This window comes from Etheostoma spectabile, chromosome 8, assembly GCF_008692095.1.
Source record: "Etheostoma spectabile isolate EspeVRDwgs_2016 chromosome 8, UIUC_Espe_1.0, whole genome shotgun sequence".
Classification (NCBI taxonomy): Eukaryota; Metazoa; Chordata; class Actinopteri; order Perciformes; family Percidae; genus Etheostoma; species Etheostoma spectabile.
This window is the reverse complement of record NC_045740.1, coordinates 14,698,529-14,718,719: the sequence shown is the minus strand read 5'-3', so window position 1 is coordinate 14,718,719 and position 20,191 is coordinate 14,698,529. Positions and strand designations below refer to the sequence as shown.

At 38.1% G+C, this 20,191-nt stretch overlaps 2 protein-coding genes across 5 annotated transcripts; one reads left to right on the top strand and one right to left on the bottom strand.

The window, feature by feature from the left end:
* The first annotated feature begins 223 nt into the window (after positions 1-223).
* samm50 (SAMM50 sorting and assembly machinery component) lies at positions 224-19,015 on the top strand. Of its 4 annotated transcripts, none has more exons than XR_004332959.1 (15): positions 224-389; positions 1,224-1,334; positions 1,895-1,996; positions 2,083-2,170; positions 2,314-2,420; positions 2,715-2,845; positions 3,112-3,199; positions 3,566-3,694; positions 3,968-4,039; positions 4,144-4,230; positions 4,479-4,549; positions 5,334-5,401; positions 5,474-5,641; positions 5,789-6,016; positions 18,497-18,791. XR_004332959.1 is itself a non-coding variant. In XM_032522627.1 (15 exons), the coding sequence occupies exons 1-15, from the start codon at positions 369-371 to the stop codon at positions 18,874-18,876; spliced, it is 1,410 nt and encodes a 469-aa protein (XP_032378518.1). In that variant the 5' UTR covers positions 224-368; the 3' UTR covers positions 18,877-19,015. The 4 variants fall into 4 exon arrangements, 3 of the variants coding, with proteins under 3 accessions (XP_032378518.1, XP_032378517.1, XP_032378516.1); XM_032522627.1 differs by lacking the exon at positions 18,497-18,791 and adding an exon at positions 18,831-19,015 and having other exon boundaries at positions 5,495-5,641; positions 5,789-5,930; XM_032522626.1 differs by lacking the exon at positions 18,497-18,791 and adding an exon at positions 18,831-19,015 and having other exon boundaries at positions 5,486-5,641; positions 5,789-5,930.
* LOC116693589 (uncharacterized) lies at positions 13,746-17,718 on the bottom strand. The gene is made up of 2 exons (XM_032522618.1): positions 17,486-17,718; positions 13,746-16,013 (listed from the first exon to the last, which is right to left on the bottom strand). Exons 1-2 carry the CDS (start codon positions 17,567-17,569, stop codon positions 14,229-14,231), a joined length of 1,869 nt encoding a protein of 622 aa, XP_032378509.1. The 5' UTR covers positions 17,570-17,718; the 3' UTR covers positions 13,746-14,228.
* Positions 19,016-20,191: the final 1,176 nt, after the last annotated feature.

Genomic DNA, 20,191 nt, shown 5'->3' with positions numbered 1-20,191 from the left:
CATCATCATCATCATCATCATCCGTATTATTGGTAATACATTTACAATAATACAATATAATTTAGTATAGTTTAATATAACGTAATTATAACAATAATAATATTAGTCGAATTGGTGATAGTATACATTTACTTTTGCAGAAAGTAGAATTTTCTTTCATTTATTATTATTATTATTTTTTTTTTTAACATTGTGCAGCGTTGATGTATTGAATGTGCACCAGAGAAGGCGTGGTCAGTAAGTGACATGGCCGCCTCCTTATACGGAGCCTCGTCGCCTTATTCTCCTGCTACTTGTAGATTAAATTAGACTTTTACCACGCAAATTTGATTTCATATTTCCTGGGACAGCGCCCTGTAGAGCTCAGCATGGGCACCGTCCACGCCAGGGTAAGGAAAAGACCCGTGAACGTGTTAGCTAGGACTTTGACCTCTCCGTGTTTATGTAGATATGCTACTGTTCTGTTAAACAAGAAAGGCCATACTGTATTCAACAAGGTCCAACATGGTTCATTCGGCTCTGCGATAACACCGAACTCATCTTTTGCTAGTTAGTTTTTAACTTCACCATTACACGTAAATACTCTGCTTACTGTGTACTTCGATACAAAGTATTGAGAGTAAGGAAAGATGCTAGTGGCTCCTCCACTCGCTGTAGTCATGCTGCAGTCAGCACACCAACCGACCCCCGGCATTATGGTGTGGTGTACATCTGAAACAATTAATCATTTAGTCAATGACAGAAAACAAGCCAGCAGCTATTTTACAATGACTGTTATTATTGAGTTGTCATAAACTTCATCTAAGCAAAAATGTCAATCATAATCTGGTTCCAGCTTCTTTAATGTCATGAGTTGCTGCTTTTCTCTGAATAAACTAAATATTTTGGGGTTTTGGTCTTATGGTCCAACAGTAAACAATACATTATCTTGGGATGTGGGAAACTGTGATTGTGATTTTTTTTTTTTTTTTTTTAGAACAAGTGATTCATTAATTAATCTAGAAAATAATCAACTTTACTAAAAAATTAGTTTATTAGTTAGTTGCAGCCCTAGTGTGTATATTGGTGAATACTTAGAGACCGAACATGTATAATATGTGTGTGATTATAGAATTTAAACTCCTCTTCATGTCATTATCTCTGCCCTATTCATATGATTGGTAAACCATGGTAAAACTCTGATTGTGATTATAAATATGTTTTCCTCATATTTTGTGTTGCAGAGCCTGGACCCTCTGCCCATGCAAGGGCCAGAGCTGGGAGTTCAACCTGACGATATCGAGGCTCCTGGGATTGAGCACGAACCAAAGCAAGAAGTTCTTGAAAACAAGGATGTAAGATTTGTTTTGTTTCAAGCAGTAATTACACCAGTCTCTCTCACTAGGGCATATTGCCAGACCACCAGTCACCACACTAGCTTTGTGCCTTGCCAGCATAGTATTAAGTGATTCTCTGCCTCACATCCAAACCAAAAGCTGTAAATGAAAATATTGAAACAATAAAACTAAAACACAACCCAAATTGCCAGGAAACTGCAGCATTTGTAGACATTTTATACAAGGAAGAAACCGTATCATATTCAGCTAATGAGTATTTTCTTTCTTCATAAATGAAGCAAAATGAAATGGGGGTGCAATAGCTCATTTAGTAGGGAGTTGGGTTGGGAACTGGTCGCCGGTTCAATCCCCGTACTGCCAACATGCTCTTGAGCAAGGCACTGAACCCCCAACTGCTCGGGGTGTTTTTCCATGGGCCTTTCCCATTCACTCTGACATCTCTCCATTTCTCCTTTGTGGGACTAATAAAGTAAACATTATTATTACATTAGAATATACATTTTTTGGGGGGTGTTCCAAATTTTCATAAAGTTATCTGTCTCTTCTGTTTTTTTAAGGTTGTAGTTCAACGAGTGCACATAGATGGGCTTGGAAGAACCAAGGAGGACCTGTTGACTTATGAAATCTCAGAAGTTTTCCGGGCAAAGAACTTGATTGATGTAGGTGCATGTTGATACAGCTGTACCAATCGATGCTTGTGAGTAGCCATTACTGGCGTCAACACATGGTTCAATCTGTTGTGCAGGTGATGCGAAAGTCCCATGAAGCCCGACGAAAGCTGCTCCGTCTCGGTATTTTCAGAAAAGTTGAAGTTGTTATTGACACGTCACGAGGTACTTGTCTTATGATTACACATATAGACTTTCTTAACAAATGTACAAATTCTAATGATTTGCATTTTCTGTGTTCTGTCTCACTGTTTTAAACCAAACATGAAATTATTGTTGATATTCTATTTCTTTGTTTTCCTCCTCAGGTGAGGATGCTCTTCCTAACGGCCTTGATGTGACATTTGAAGTCACCGAGCTGAGACGGATGACAGGCAGCTACAACACCATGGTTGGAAACAACGAAGGAAGCATGGTGAGTGCTTTCTAAAAGGCCACCTCCTCTTTTGGATCCAACTGTAGTGTCATACTACTGCACTGGCTTAAACACACTGGTTTAGCAATATCTTCCTGTAAAGATAATATCCAATGTTGACTCCAACTTTAGTTTATGGCACTGATGATATTTCATTGTGATTAAGTAATTTGACTTTGACCCAAATCTATATGTTTGTTTGCGTTTTATAATGCATTTCTTTTTTCCAGACAGATTGAGTTTTATTAGTTTGGTTGCCCCTAAATAGAAAACCCTTACCTGCTTTGATTTCAGGTACTAGGCCTGAAGTTACCCAATGTATTAGGTCGTGCAGAGAAAATGACCTTTCAGTTCTCCTACGGAACCAAAGAGACATCCTACGGCCTGTCCTTCTTCAAACCCCAACCAGGAAACTTTGAACGCAAGTAAGATATGATCAGCTTCATAGAATAAATCTAACCACCTTGATACATGGTATACATGTGTGTCTTTTGCTATAGGTTCTGCAGTTCAGTTTTGCAGGGTGGTTGAAGTTGGGCATTAGATAGATAAGATGACTCTCCAGATCTGGGTCAGCAAGTAAATGCCTGATTGATATATGCAGTAACTATAGATGGGTATATTTTGTAGTCACAAATGAATCCTAGCAGCATGGTATTGACATCTCTTCTTCTCTTTTTTTCATTTCAAGCATCTCACTCAATGTGTACAAAGTAACAGGTCAGTTTCCATGGAGTTCACTGAGGGAGACGGATCGAGGCATCTCTGGAGAACTGAGCGTAAATACTTGTTTCTTTTTATTTGCCTCTTCTGTTGTTCTGTAAAAATGGTTGTACCTCCATGCACATGGATGAAGTTAATTAACACATTAAGGTTTTGTTCAACAAAATGAGCTGAAAAGAGTCATAATAGAAGACATGAAAAAAGAGACCAGTTCTATCAGAAAGTCCAGCTCTGCGCTGAGTTTTGTTCCTTAGAAACTAAAGATTTAGACTTTATTGAGATGTCACAGAGCCATTGTTTTCCATAGGTTTTAAGGAGACAACAGTTGCTATGTTACAAACAATGTATACTCATTTACTGCATGTGATCTGTACAAACAAAAGTAATAAACTGGTGTCTTATTACCAATTTACCACCCACAGTTCCCTGTGTGGAACACCAACCAAACCCTGAAGTGGGAGGGAGTGTGGCGAGAGCTGGGCTGTTTGGCTCGCACTGCCTCATTTGCCGTCCGGGAGGAGAGTGGCCATTCCCTAAAGTCCTCACTTTCGGTATTTGTCTCTTATTTACATTAAAGATTTTAGCATTAGCTTTAAAATAGCTTATGAGTTTCATGTAATCTGCTGTCAGAGAATGAATGGCAAGCTGGTATTCAGTGCTTTAGTCAGGGTTTTCAAATCCGATAACATTGCATGGGGGATATTGAACAGTGGATATGAATTGTTGAATAGTGCAAAAAGACTAAATATCCAATATGACACTTTATTTGTGAACAGATTTTTAGTAGTAGTTTTGAGAACGGTGCCATTTTGTTTTTTTTTCAGCATTCTATGGTCATCGACACCAGAAACTCCTCCATCCTTCCCAGGAAAGGTGGCCTGTTGAAGATCCATCAGGTTTTCTGTTTAACACTAATCCAGAGCTTTTTTCAAATGCTATTTAAAAACAGTATGACTGATCTTGTGCACCAGTGTTGACATTTTGTGTTGTTGTTGTGTAGGAACTTGCTGGTTACACTGGGGGAGACGCCAGTTTCCTGAAGGAGGACTTTGAGATCCAGCTCAACAAAACCCTCTTCTGGGACTCGGTGAGATTCTACATTTTACATTTTAGCCATTTAGCAAATCATCTCATCAAAAGACTTTGTACTGGGTCAAAGTTAAGAATCCTAGTAAACATGAGTAATCTACTCAGGCTTTAGTGAGAAAACTAAATTAAATGACCAACAGACTTCTTTCCAAAATACCTTGCCCTTATTTAGCCAGGAATACATTTTTATGTAAAAAAAAAAAAAAGTTAGATTGTTGTGACTAAACCTTTGACTTTCTCCCTCAGGTCCTTTCTGCCTCATTGTGGGGGGGTTTGCTCCTGCCCATTGGTGACAAGCCAACAAGCATAGCAGACAGGTACAGAAATACAATGCACCAACCTGTTACCATTATCCACAAGACCAGAGGTCTCATTTATTAAACTGTGCGTAGGGTTCTTACTAAAAGTGTACGAATGGCCAAAAGCCAAAAATGGCGTACGCCCAAAAAAAAAAAAGATTTAAAAAACCGTACGCACGCACATCTGTAAGCAGTGTTCTCTTTATAAATCACGTGTGTGCATACGTGAATCATCCTCTTATTCCACCCTGTACACATCCATTTTTAACCATAAATAGTCAATGCACCTCGTGAATGCTGATAAGTATGTTAAGAGACCCCAGGGGTTTTTGAAGTCTTGACTTGAGACAGCTTGAGACCGTTTTTTCCCCGCCTATATTTTATTTTCATTATGGAAAATTGGCACCATTAAAAGTATTTTGAATTCTCTATTGGCAGTTGCTGTTTGCAATGTACCAATGGATGTCTAGACAACTATCACTACTTTAATACTGAAGAATGCTTTAAAAGTGTTCTCATTCTCAGGCAAGTTCTGAAGGAGTGTCTTTTTTCAGTGACTTCTAAGTAGATGTATGTATGTTTATTTGCGATGGACATTGCAGAGGTTATATATGTCCTTGAAAAGTGTAAATCACGTCAGATTTGACCGACTTATGACTTAGGAGTGAAGTTTTTGACACAACATGCTGCAATTATGCAAACTAAATAAAAAAATAAATAACTATGGTTCTTTCTGTTTTCACAGAAAGCTCATAAATGTAATACATAGTGTATGTTTTATGTGTCTTTGTCAACCTTCTAGGTTCTATCTTGGTGGCCCCACCAGTATCAGGGGATTCAGTATGTACAGTTTGGGCCCACAGAGTGAAGGTGAGACATTATCATGGCTGTGTTGCTTGGTAACCAGACTGAAGTGTGATGGTTATTTGAAAATGTTGTTAGCTGGAATTACTGATATGGCAGGTGACTACCTGGGAGGAGAGGGCTACTGGGCTGGAGGCCTCCACCTTTACACCCCTCTACCCTTCAGACCAGGCAAGGGGGGCTTTGGTGACCTCTTCAGAACACACTTCTTCCTCAATGCCGGAAACCTTTGTAACCTTAACTATGGTGAGTAGGTGGAAACAGAACATGACTGTTAAAGGTTCATGTTTTATGGAACAGACCTTGATTTATGATTGAATTCTATTAGAAAGGATTTTTGCAGATGCACTTGTTTTCCGTCTGGCTGAGTTTATATTTTTGTTTTTTACTCAGGTGAGGGGCCAAAAGCACATTTGAAGAAACTGGCAGAATGCATCCGTTGGTCATATGGACTGGGCATTGTGCTGCGTTTGGGAAACATTGCCAGACTGGAGCTGAATTACTGCATTCCCATGGGAGTCCAGAGTGGAGACAGGTAGGGCTGATAAGGGTAGCTAGTTTTAGGTAAGATTTGGAATTACACCTATTTAATTTACTTTAAAGACATGTAAGGCACACTAGATAAACTTTTTTGTGAAGGTTTTATTTTTATTATAGAAATTAAGAACAATTACTAGCAAAAACTGAGACATAAGAACATGTCCCAGAGCCCAAAAATACAAAGAGGAAAGACGGGGAGGGGGGGAAACGCAACAGAAAGAGTGACGTCCACAGGTTACAGATTACAAACAGAAAACAGACGTTAACGAACACATACATAAACAGACACTAGAGCCCGACCGATAAAGGATTTTTAAGACTAATACGAATATTTGGTTATTTAAAAATCTGATGTGCCGATATATCGGCCGTTATATTAATTTTTTTAAATCCAGAAACGGGTTACAAAACTTAAACAGATTTTCCAAACATTAGTTATTTGTAGTGTATTGGTATTTATGAGTTCACACTAAAGTAACATAATAATTTGTTTAACAGAACAGAGGAACATCAAAATATATTAAAGTTCTGATAAATAAAATGTATAAAAATACAAACTTAGGATATGAAACTTAAAGTCCTTTTAAACAAAAACACATCAACAACAAAAAAAATCAGTGTTGCCAACAGGGACGTTGTACGGAAGAGGATTAGGGCCACTGGTGAAATTTTTTTGTGAGTTCTGACTTTTTTCTCAGAATTCTGACTTTAATCTCAGAATTCTGAGAAAAAAGTCAGAATTCTGACTTTAATCTCAGAATTCTGACTTTAATCTCAGAATTCTGAGAAAAAAGTCAGAATTCTGACTTTAATCTCAGAATTCTGACTTTAATCTCAGAATTCTGACTTTAATCTCAGAATTCTGACTTTAATCTCAGAATTCTGAGATTAAAGTCAGAATTCTGAGAAAAAGTCGAATTCTGACTTTAATCTCAGAATTCTGACTTTTTTCTCAGATTCTGACTTTAATCTCAGAATTCTGACTTTAATCTCAGAATTCTGCTTTTAATCTCAGAATTCTGACTTTTTTTCTCAGAATTCTGACTTTAATCTCAGAATTCTGACTTTAATCTCAGAATTCTGACTTAATCTCAGAATCTGAGATTAAAGTCAGAATTCTGAGAAAAAAGTCAGAATTCTGACTAAATCTCAGAATTCTGACTTTTTTTCTCAAATTCTGACTTTATCTCAGAATTCTGACTTTTTTCTCAGAATTCGACTTTATCTCGAATCTGACTTATCCAGAATTCTGACTTTAATCTCAGAATTCTGACTTTTTTCTCAGAATTCTGACTTTAATCTCAGAATTCTGACTTTAATCTCAGAATTCTGACTTTTTTCTCAGAATTCTGACTTTAAAGTCAGAATTCTGACTTTAAAGTCAGAAGTATGGGTACCTGTAAGGGACCAACAACACGGAGTAACTTTGCATGATGTAGCCGGAGAACCACATGCTGACCATGTCGGATTTAAGTGAGTTTTTGCGAGTTCGAGGGGTCCCAGATGAAGCAATTTCATTACTGGAAGAACAAAAGGTGAGTAAAAAATAACTATACTTGGGTGTGGTGCCTGGTTTTTGTAAAAACTACGGAAATGCTGCAAATATGAAATGCACATGCAAGTTAGCTAGCAACGTTAGCATGCTTTTAAAATACTGCATTTTTCTGACGTCCAGCGTCCGTTGATGAGACACTGGTTTTATAGTGTTTTGTAATGTAGTTAGACGGCCTCGGTGATATTAGGCTTCCTGACGGTCTACACCGAAGGAATCCTAAAATCCTAAAAACAAACTGATCACCTAGCTAGCTACTATCTCCTGTGACAGTTGAGCACATAGCATGCTGCAAACGTTTGCTAGATTATTCCAGCCACGGATTTATTGTTAACAAAGGTATATCGGGAGGGAGTTAGTATGGCGGTGTGTTGCCTGGTGTTTTTAATAACTACGGAAATGCTGCAGATATAAGAACACGCAAGTTAGCTAGCAACGTTAGCATGTTTTTTGATACTGCGTGTTTCTTACGTCCAGCGTCCGTTGATGAGACACTGTTTTTAGTGTTTTTAAAGTAGTTAGACGGCCTCAGTGATAATTGAGCTTCCTGAGCGGTCTACACCGAAGGATTCCTAAAACTAACTGATCACCTAGCTAGCTACTAACGTTAATATGAGCAACACCTCGGCTGTAGCGTTACAGTTGAGCACGTAGCATGCTGCAAACGTTAGCTAGATTTTTCCAGACACGGATTTATTGTTCACAAAGGCATTATCGGGAGGGAAATAATATTGCTCATAAAAAGTAACATTAGCGCCTGACTAAAACACCAGCCAGTGAACATAACAGCGTGAGACTTAACGCTTGTTCTCTCAACGCTCCGTTCAGTTTGTCATATATATTTGCATGCTTCATAAGTATGCGCGTTAACATGATGAGGGCCGTGCCGATTTGTTCCTGGTGAAAGGCCAATATTTCGGCGATGTTTCCCTACGAAGACTCGTCCCCAGCTAACAGGGTTTTTAATGTTCATCCATAGACTGTATAAACAGTGGCCAAAGCTAACAACGCGGTCTCCACACCGTGATCGAGTTGCAAAGTCAACAAACACCTCAAACTATTTCTCGTTTGTAAAGTTACACACAAACACTTTAGAAACAAGTATTCCACACATCTGGGATTCTCACAAGTTAATTCATCCACCAATTAAACTGGGCTGTGAACAAATAGAAGTTAAATTAAGCACATAAAGGACTATGACAAGGAGTGTACAAAGTTACTGGCAGACCTTGTATGATTTCAAGTTTATATATATGCACAGGTATTTTACTCCTTAAAATACATTAAACTACCAATTTGCTTTTGAATCATGTCTAGTTGTCAAAATTTTCAGTTGGATTGACACAAGCCTACTTTGAAAAGGGTCAGTTTTATGAGGCTTAACCTTATTATTTATGCAATGTGCACTTTGGAGATAATTGTCTTTTTTCTTTGTTCTTCTGTGCAGATTGACAGTGACGTCATCGGGCTCATGGATGATGCAGCACTGGCAAATTACATCCCCTCCTATGGAGACCGAATTGCCCTCTTCAATTACTGTTAAAGCCTTCCCTCAATAGGATTTGATCAGTGTTGCTACTCACAACAATGCCTCCTATGTCAGATTTGGATGAATATATCAAACTCTACTTCAGACTTTCTTTCAGTAACAAAGAAATACTTGCAATTTTAGCACACAACAATCAAAAAGTAATAAGTGTCCGGACTTTGAAGAGAATTTGTAGAAGACTTGGTCTGTTCAGAAGGAAGAACCAGTCTAACTTGGATGAAGTGCTGGCTTTTGTTCAACATGAGATCATGACCAATGGACAGATGCAAGGTTATCGTTGGCTACACCTTCGTGCAGTTCAACAGGGATATGTTGTATCACAAGATACCATCAGACGCATCATCAAATTGGTTGATCCACAAGGTGTGGAATTAAGGCGAGCCAGACGCTTGAGAAGACGCCAATACAGCTGCAGAGGTCCAAATGCGCTTTGGCATATGGATGGCTATGATAAGTTAAAGCCCTATGGCATTGCCATCAATGGCTGTATAGATGGCTTTAGTCGCTATGTGTTATGGATGGAGGCCTATACTACTAACAGTGATCCTAAAGTAGTTGCAAGTTACTTCATCAAAACAGTTTCAAGCATAGGGGGTTGTCCAGAGAGGATTCGTGCAGACAGGGGAACAGAAAATGGTTGTGTTGAAGAAATGCAGATATTTTTGCGGCGCAACCACCCAGACAGTTTTGCAGGGGAGAGAAGTTTCCTTTATGGAAGAAGCACAGCAAACCAGCGCATTGAGGGATGGTGGGGTACCCTCCGCAAACAAAGTGCACAGTTCTGGATGAACTTATTTCAAACTTTTCAGGATGATGGCCACTTCACAGGAGACTTTTTGGACAAAAGTCTCATCCAATTCTGTTCCTTAATCTTGTTCAGGTAATAATCTTTCCTCTTCTTCGGAAATGGGTTGTAATAATGGAGCATAGTAATAATAATATAACGGTTACATCGGTAAAACCCTGTTTCCAGGCTTTGGTCAGCTTCGCTTTTCAAACTCTCACTTAGGGCTAAGCGAGAGTCGAAAAGTAGCCGAGCAAAGCCAGGAAGGAGAATCCATTCAGGCACAAAAATATGCCACAACCCTCCAACATCAAGCCTTAGAAAGAGATGTACGGTATTGTTTAGATAAAAACTTTGTGTCATGCATGTTTGAAAGGTGAAAGCTGAAATGTAAAACTGGACTGACAGCTCAATTGCATAGCAGTACTTGACCGTTGAAACATGTAGCTGACACAACTGAATGGCAAATAATACAAGTCCTATATAAGTAGAAATAAAATGCCATAGAAATACGAAGGAAGAAATTTGTATTCATATTGGATGTAAAACTCACTATACCCTGTAAAGAGACACTTACTGAGCTTTTATTTTGAGAAACTAGACCCTTCCTAGTTTTCTGTTCATGTACGTGAACATTCAAGACTTTCATTCAGAGCCTCCTGTTAGATACAGTTACTGTATGCAATGACAAAGTATTTGTGAAGTATTGCGGTATCAGTGCAGCAATCGTTCTGTGTGCACATCTTTTTGTGAAAATGCAATTCTCTTGCTGCTTAGTTTTACAGTGATTAGTTGGCATGCTGTATCTGTTCACTGTTGACTTAGCTGATGAATGCAAAAAACCTAGGTTTCAGTTTAGGCAGCAGTTGCATAGTTTGAGACAACTATATCACGTTTGTATTCTGTATTTACTGTTTATTTCTCTGCAGGATGACTTGATGAAGTTGTCAACACATGGAATTCACACAAAATCAGACCACGATCAAGTGATGATGTGGCGTCGGGTCGGCCATTTGTGATGTACTCATTCCCAGAGTTGCACAGTGCTGAGAGAGACTGAAACCAATTGCCATGGAGGAAGTCACTTTGTGTATGGAAGATTGTACTCCTAAAGGGCAGTTTCCGTGTAACGAAACTGTTTTTGAACTGTGTTGTCTCCTAATGGAGGAGAAAGGATGGGATGCTCCAGCAGATCCCCTTGCTGCAGCTGATTTGTACATCATGTTAAGAGAGGAAATACAGAAAATGATTTGATCTGTTTAAGATGAATAGATGTTGGATGCAAAAACAAAATGTTATCTCTTAACAGATGAAATTAGGAAACTACTACTACAAGACCATTACTAAAAATAGCAAAATTGTAGTTAGAGCGCTGCTCCTGAGTATAGGAACCCTTTGCTTAAGTTGAATAAAAAAAATCATCGTTTGGAAATTGATCTTATTGCCTTAAAGAATGAGGAAAAATCTAACCACACAGGACAACAATTTTCTATGTGAATGAATAATGTATTGTAAATAAATAAATGTTCTTCCTTAAAATACAGGGGGCATAAGTATACACACCCTATAGAGGCAGACATACAGTATGTTTATTTTTAAAGGCCAGTTATTTCATAGATCAGGATACTATAAATCCTGATAAAGTTCCTTTGGCCTTTGGAATTAAAATATCCCCTCCCCCCACATCATTACATACCCTTCACTATACATAGAGATTGGCATTGGGTACTTCACATAAAATCATCTGTCAATGCAAATCCGACCACTATTAGGCTAACTGAAATAAAACCATGCCATTCTCATGGTAAAGGTAATGTGATGATATGGGGTTATTTTAATTTCCAAAGGCCAAGGGAACTTCAGGATGCATAGTATCCAGTATTTTTAGGAAAAACATGTATTTATTTACAATACATAATTCATTAACAAAGAAAATTGGTGTCTTTAAAGGTTGGATTTTTCCTCTTTTTTAATAAAGGCATTAAGATCAATTTCCAAAATATTTTTTTAACTTAAGCAGGGGTTCCTATACTCATGAGCAGCACTGTACATTTTTATTTAAAGAAAGTAATTAGTCAGTTTTTATTCTTTCCGCAAAAAATGGCGATAAATGAAAGTGTTAGGTACTATACTATGTGCAGTAAGGACAACTGAGGTATAAACTGGGTTCTACAGCTTGTAAGCAGTGAAAGAATGTAAGATGGTTTAAAAAAAAAAAGTATATGTACATTTTGTTTTGCCAAATATGTATCAGTAAAAATATAGGCCTTGCTATTTCATGTGTTCCTAAGAAATGTTTGACCCCAGCAATACCATTTCCATGTATTTCTCAGATTGTACATCTATTATTACAACTTTCATCATAACTGTTTTAGGTTTTGTGTAAGATCAGCTCTTTCTAGGTAAATTGCTAGCTGTTTAATCGTGCCTAGTTGACACCTTGCACTGGTTAATTTTTTTTTAATCCCAGTGGAATGATTTTTTCACACTTGTGTCAAAAATGAATGACTTTAAAACACTTTGTAATATTCCTTAACTGTATTTTAAACCTCATTTACCCCATCACTTTCAACAATATGGACAGAGAGGTTCAACGGTCAAATGAATACCTGAATACAAATGTGAAAAAGAAACATTTTATTAACATTAAAACTTCATATTAAACATTTTTTTAATAAGATGTTTAAATCTCATAACCACATAGCCTGGTCTGTAAAGTGCATATAACCAGAATGACTTGACTTTTTAAATTAACACTTGACCATTAAAAGTAACATTTAACATGTTTACAGTAAAGAGGCTTTAAAAGAAAATCTAAACTAAAGAGATGGTCAAGCTAAAAGTGCATGAACACCACATGACCAATTCTGCATAACAAATGCAGTATATGAAGCATACAATTTTAAATTGATGCTTTAAAAAATAAAATATTTATATTGTCTTGAATAGCCTCTATCGATACATCTTCTACAACTGTAACCTAATGTAAAAGATTATTAACACCTCAACATTGGCTATTCAAAAGTTATATCATAAATTCTAAATCATACATGTGTAGAATTAAGGCAAGTGTTAAAGCTCATGAAAACCTGCAAAGCTATATGCCAGACTTGTTTTCATTAACAGAAATACCTTCTCATGTTAAAAATGAGAACCTGAGAATTTGGAACATGGATTCCTAAACAACTACAGCCCTTTGGCATTGCTAGTATCAAATGTGTTGATCCACAAGGTACTGTAAGAACGCAAAATGTTCAGACTGCTCTGTATAGTGCATGCACAATATCAAACCAAATTAAAAGTCATTAGTTTTGCTGCTCACAACAATTCTTGCAATGGCGGATTTGAATGACTTAATCAAACTCTTTTAGTAACAAAGTAATATTGGCAATTGTAGCACATAATAATCAGATATAAGTAAACTTTAAAGACAATTTGTATCAAACATTGTCTGTTCAGAAGGAACAAACATTACAACATGACATCACAAAATACCATTAAATAGGTTGATTAACAAGATGTGGTATCGAGACAATATGACATCCAGAAAACATACACTTCAGACTTGCTTTGCTAACTAGGAAGTGGTATTTTAAAAGATAATCAGCAAGTATTTAAACTTTAAAGACCTGAATTCAATTAAATCCAGCAAAGACATAAAATTGCAACATTTTGCAAATGGCTAATGCAAAACACATGGGTAAAATTGCACACACGGGAAATAACCTATAGTGTTGAAAAACTGCCAGCCTTACTTTTAGATTATGTATGGTTGTAATTAGTTCAGATTTAAATAAAAATGGTCTAGATGAACTATTCTGACTAGAACAATGCGCTTGCTGGTCCAACATGACATTCTAGCAACTAGTCAGATGTAGCTTGCAACGCTTTTGGCTGAAATGAAATGGTTGTTTACACACAATTTTCACGTGGGCCATTATTTTAAAACTTACAAAAAAATCCTATAGCTGATATAGCTAACTGGATAAAGCAGTGATGAAGCATGCCACAGTTGTTTCTGTTGTTGGAATAGAATCCTTAACCCCAATTAAACAAACAAAACATGTTTCTGTCCAGCAAGATGGTTTGTGTTGTACAGCTGGATAACTTAATCTGGTGTAGATGATTCTGGCTTTGATATAGGTCAGTATAACAGTTTGTTGTGGTATGTGAATGCACCACCAAAACACATGAAACTAATGATTATATAGTTTTTGTAACAAAAGCTGGGCTTCCTTCTGCACAGCTGGAATAAGCTGTCTCTGACTATTAAGGGTCATGCTGAAGTGCTTATTATACAGGATGTCCTAAGTATCTATTCCTTCCTTGCATTTCTATCCTTGAAATCCTGCATTAGTTCAAATGTGAAGTCTTTAAGGTGGCTTGTTGTCGGATTGGTTTTATCAATCTAAACAATGTCCATTACCCAGACATTGCTTTCAAGAACTGCATTAAATTCTGAGCGAAAGTCTGGGAAGTTCTCATAGCTGTCAGCTATATGCAGAATCTTCCCACATGTGTGCCCAACTGGTCGTCTTGTGAACTCTGTCATTTCTTCAAATTCCACATAGATGCTGCCTGTAACTATGAGATCAGATCCAGTGCAGAACCGCAGGAATTTCTGAAGTTTACTTTCATCTAGCTCTCTGATGAATCTTTTCAGATGATTTATGACTTCCTTCTGTTTTGTAGTCAAATCAACGTCAAATTTCAGCAGCTTGCAGACCTTTTTTGTGGTTGGTTGCAGGTCAGAGAACAACTTGGTCAGTGCTTCTGGACTGAGAGAGAGATGATGATGATGGGTGATCTCCCTCCAGCAGTCAATAACAAACATGGGTTTTTGGACAAGTTCTTTATGCGATATTTCATCAACTATTGTAGGAAGAGTCTCCGCTGTGATTCTCCTTCTACAGTCATAGCTGTCTAGAACTTCCACAAGATCATCAGAGTCAACTGCCGACAAATTACTCATCGCTTGCATCAAAACCTCACGTTCTTGGCTGCTCACAAACTGCAGAAAATGTGCTTTAAGATCACTATACACACTGTTGTAAAGCACTTGTTCAAGGAATGGTAGTGCAAGTTTGTTTGGCAAATATTGACAATCTTGGTAACCTTTCACAAGGATTCTGCCAATTGCCTTCCATGTTTCAGCAGGGAAGTCATGACGAATGAAGGGCACTTTAACTGTTGTACCAAGTGTACATCGATCATAGAATTCCTGCCAGAAGCAGCTGAGAACATCTCTCAATACCCCAGATCCGCTGCCTGCTTCTTCTTTGTTGTCTGGAAGTATGCGTCTCACATTCAGTGCTTTGTTCAAAATCTCTTCATCCGAGAAAGCTGTAATCATGTCATTTAAAGTGTTAGCATGATGTATGGTGACCATTATCAGATCCTCTGCTGGAGCTGGACTGGTAGGCATAGGAAAGCCCTCATAGATCAACGTGTCCTCTGTGTCTTCTTCAGTGCCGTAAATGGGACCAAAGGTAATTTCAGAGTCCATAGACACATTTAAGGAAGACTGGACTCTATCAAAACCAAGCATGACCTCTCCCACTTGTAGTTCTGCTGTATTGATTTCATTGCCACTGTGTGCAGAGACAAGAATGACTTCAGATGTCTTGCTGGCATCATCTTCAAGATCTTTTGGCTTTGTGGCAATGTAAAAGCGCAACATTGTGAGCCTTGCAGTCTCATACATAGTGCCAATGGACAGGCAAGTGTCAACAGTAAGGTGGTTCTGTTTGAAGTCCCAAACCTCAAACTCAAAATCTGATTCTGGTCCTTTAGGAGATATTCCATCGGGGAAAAAAAGTTTCTTTCCTTCTTGAAGGATGTCTTTTAATCCCGCATTAACTGCCAATTGAATTTTTCTGGTGCCACCTCCCTGCTTTGCCCTCACCTGTTTGGCTATGTGACCGTCACTGTGAATCCATCCTATCTCTACATTTCGTGTTGTTTTTAGCTTCTTTGTCTGTATTGGTCTTGTGTCAGCATGTGATATGTTTTCCTTGGTGACTTCCTTTCTGACTTTCATTTTCTCACGAAGTTTTTCTAAAAGGCCTTGTTTTCGCTTTGAGATGGGCTTTTTACTTTTGCAGTAATTGAAGAGGGCAATTCGGTCTCCATAGGAGGGGATGTAATTTGCCAGTGCTGCATCATCCATGAGCCCGATGACGTCACTGTCAATCTGCACAGAAGAACAAAGAAAAAGGACAATTATCTCCAAAGTGCACATTGCATAAATAATAAGGTTAAGCCTCATAAAACTGATCCTTTTCAAAGTAGGCTTGTGTCAATCCAACTGAAAATTTTGACAACTAGACATGATTCAAAAGCAAATTGGCAGTTTAATGTATTTTAAGGAGTAAATACCTGGCATATATTTATAAACTTGAAATCATACAGGTCTGCCAGTAACTTTGTACACTCCTTGTCATAGTCCTTTATTGCTTAATTTAACTTCTATTTGTTCACGCCCAGTTTAATTGGTGGTGATTAACTTGTGAGAATCCCAGATGTGTGGAATACTTGTTTCAAAGTGTTGTGTGTAACTTCACAACGAAATAGTTTGAGGTGTTTGTTGACTTTGCAACCGATCACGGTGTGGAGACCGCGTTGTTAGCTTTGGCCACTGTTTCATACAGTCTATGGTGAACATTAAAAACCCTGTTAGCTGGGGACGAGTCTTCGTAGGGAAACATCGCCGAATATTGGCCTTATCACCAGGACACAATCGGCACTGGCCCTCATCATGTTACCGGCATTTACTATGAAGCATAGCATATATAATGACAAACTGAACGGACGTTGAGAGAACGCGTTAAGTCTCACGCTGTTATGTTCACTGGCTGGTTAGTTTTAGTCAGGCGCTAATGTTACTTTTTATGAGCATATATTAATTTCCCTCCCGATAATGCCTTTGTGAACAATAAATCCGTGTCTGGAAAAATCTAGCTAACGTTTGCAGCATGCTACGTGCTCAACTGTTAACGCTACAGCCGAGGTGTTGCTCATATTAACGTTAGCTAGCTAGCTAGGTGATCAGTTAGTTTTAAGGATTCCTTCGGTGTAGACCGCTCAGGAAGCCTAATTATCACTGAGGCCGTCTAACTACTTTACAAAACACTAAAAAACAGTGTCTCACCAACGGACGCTGGACGTAAGAAACACGCAGTATCATAAAAACATGCTAACGTTGCTAGCTAACTTGCGTGTTCATTTCATATCTGCAGCATTTCCGTAGTTATTAAAAACACCAGGCACCACACCGCCATACATTAACTCCCTCCCGATATTACCTTTGTTAACAATAAATCCGTGGCTGGAATAATCTAGCAAACGTTTGCAGCATGCTATGTGCTCAACTGTCACAGCCGAGATAGCTAGCTAGCTAGGTGATCAGTTTGTTTTTAGGATTTTAGGATTCCTTCGGTGTAGACCGCTCAGGAAGCCTAATTATCACCGAGGCCGTCTAACTACATTACAAAACACTATAAAACCAGTGTCTCATCAACGGACGCTGGACGTCAGAAAAATGCAGTATTTTAAAAGCATGCTAACGTTGCTAGCTAACTTGCATGTGCATTTCATATTTGCAGCATTTCCGTAGTTTTTACAAAAACCAGGCACCACACCCAAGTATAGTTATTTTTTACTCACCTTTTGTTCTTCCAGTAATGAAATTGCTTCATCTGGGACCCCTCGAACTCGCAAAAACTCACTTAAATCCGACATGGTCAGCATGTGGTTCTCCGGCTACATCATGCAAAGTTACTCCGTGTTGTTGGTCCCTTACAGGTACCCATACTTCTGACTTTAAAGTCAGAATTCTGACTTTAAAGTCAGAATTCTGAGAAAAAAGTCAGAATTCTGAGATTAAAGTCAGAATTCTGAGAAAAAAGTCAGAATTCTGACTTTAATCTCAGAATTCTGACTTTTTTCTCAGAATTCTGAGATTAAAGTCGAATTCTGATATTAATTCAGAATTCTGAGATTAAATTCAGAATTCTGACTTTTTCTCAGAATTCTGAGATTAAAGTCAAATTCTGGAAAAAAGTCAGAACTCACAAAAAAATTTCACCAGTGGCCCTAATCCTCTTCCGTAGACGTTGTACAGTGCCTTCTGGTGGGAAAACTTTGCAACGCCAATGCTCATAACATGATTGACAGTCCTTTTTTATTTTTTAAATATTTGTTTATCAGAATGATTTATAAAGGATTCTGATGAATGAATATTTTAAAAAAATATATATATAATACCGGCCCGCCGATGTGTCAAGTGAGCTCTAACAGACACCCACACAGACAGGCACAAGACGAGGGACCAATCACATGCGCAAACAGAAGAAAAAGATGAAGCACAATTTTACAACAAAGACTCAGCAATGTGGAGCCAAATGTCCAACGTCTTTCCTGGGCTCCCTTAATGCTCCAGAGAGTTCCATGTACACAACAGTCAAAGGAAAGGATCCATACACAAGCAGACAAGTCATGAGGTGGTTTACAACGGGTTGCAATCATTTTCTTAGCAGCTGTAAGTCCAGCAAACATGTTTTTGAGCTTTAGAGAGCTGAAAGACCGACAGGTCATTCAGAATCAAAACATTGTCAGTAACAGGTACAGTAACTTTAATCAAGGGGGAAATTTTGGATGCAATATAGTTCACACTAGGTAAACTTTATGTCCAATAGCTCTCCCTGCAAACAGAATATAAATGATTTAGTTAGAAAAGACCAGCATAGACCAAAAAACACAGGTTGTACAGGTGGGTGACTTCAACCCATGCATTGCAAATGTCACATGTCTGTTTACATGTGTGAAAGTTCTGTATGTATGCGCATGTTGTTTAGTAAATATTGAGCAAATCTTTTCTGTACAATCATGTAGTTAAACACTTTTAAGAGACACATGTCCCATGCATAGTGCCCTTAACATGCACTGGAAATAAACTGATTCTTGGTTTGCCTTGCTTTTTATTTCAACTAATTTTCTGTGTTACTTGCAGGATATGTGACGGGGTCCAGTTTGGAGCAGGAATCCGGTTCCTGTAAAACCATGTTTTTTGGATCTGGAACTTCCTGCGTTTCAACATTAATTTTATGCCACAAACACTTTATTGGAAAAGGAAGTTGCTTGTACAGAATTGTTGTTAATTAGTTCACTTAGTTCAATTAAAGGGTTTGCACTGACTTTCTGTTTTGATGTATCTTTTTTTTTTTTAAATAATTTGAGATGAGAAGTCAAATAGAGCACTCACAGTACAGTACTCAGATTTTACTCACAGTACTGTGTATAACATACATTTGACAGACGTTGTTGGTGTGTGTGTGTGTGTGTGTGGGGGGGGGGGGGTAAAGACATCCTACAAAAATAAAAGTAGTGCATCTAACAAGTAGGACCATGGAATCACAAAAACATTACAAAATGGGCACCTATTTTTGTTTTGTTTTACTTTTTGTGGCAGTTTTGTCTGACATTCTCCGATGTCAGTTGAGTGCAGATTTGAGTCGTGCGTGCTCAGATTTAAACGGTTTAAGTAAACGTGTCACACCCGTAGACTGCACATGGTCATACCCGATGAGAGTCAAGTTAGACCCATAGACTTATTCATCTTCTTCTTCTTTTATTTGGCAGATTACTACTTTTGTATTATATCTCCACCAGGTGTAATACCATGGACTTCATCAAGTCTAGGCCTTAATTAAGTCGAAACAAACAAACAAACAAAAAACTATTCTTTTCATTAAACCAGTATTATTAATATAAACAAATAAAGCTTCAAGTCTCTCCCTTTTCATGCCATTTTCTTCAAGTAGCCTATCACATGTATTGTCTTCTTCCATTTCCTGCCAGTGCATTCTACTATCAATAGATTTTTCACACGCAAAGAGTGTTTTACATCTGTTTTGTCTTGGCAACCCATACCCAGAGACCATAGCCATAGCCAGGTCTGACCGGCTCAACTCCATACACAGTTGCTCTAGTCAAGTGCAGATGTGAGTTGTGCCTGCTCATACTTAAACGGTTTACGGCATTACGTGTCATACTGCAATTTGTGAAATGCATAAAATAATAAACTTCTCATTACAAACAATAACAGAACATGGGAATCATTTCCAAAACTGTGACAGTCTATGTGTAATTGCTAACTTGTAGCCATTAGTGAACGAACTTCGTTAAGTAGCTCCATTTTACTGTATTGACATCACAGAAGTCTCTCGTTAGCATTTTGTATGCTACTTGTTACAAAGTGACGCATGCGCAACTCGCATCTTCACTCGTCGGTAAATGACACATGCGCGACTCAGATCTGCACTCGATTTACATCGGGGAGTTACCATAGACAGTCTATGGGAGTGTCACTGT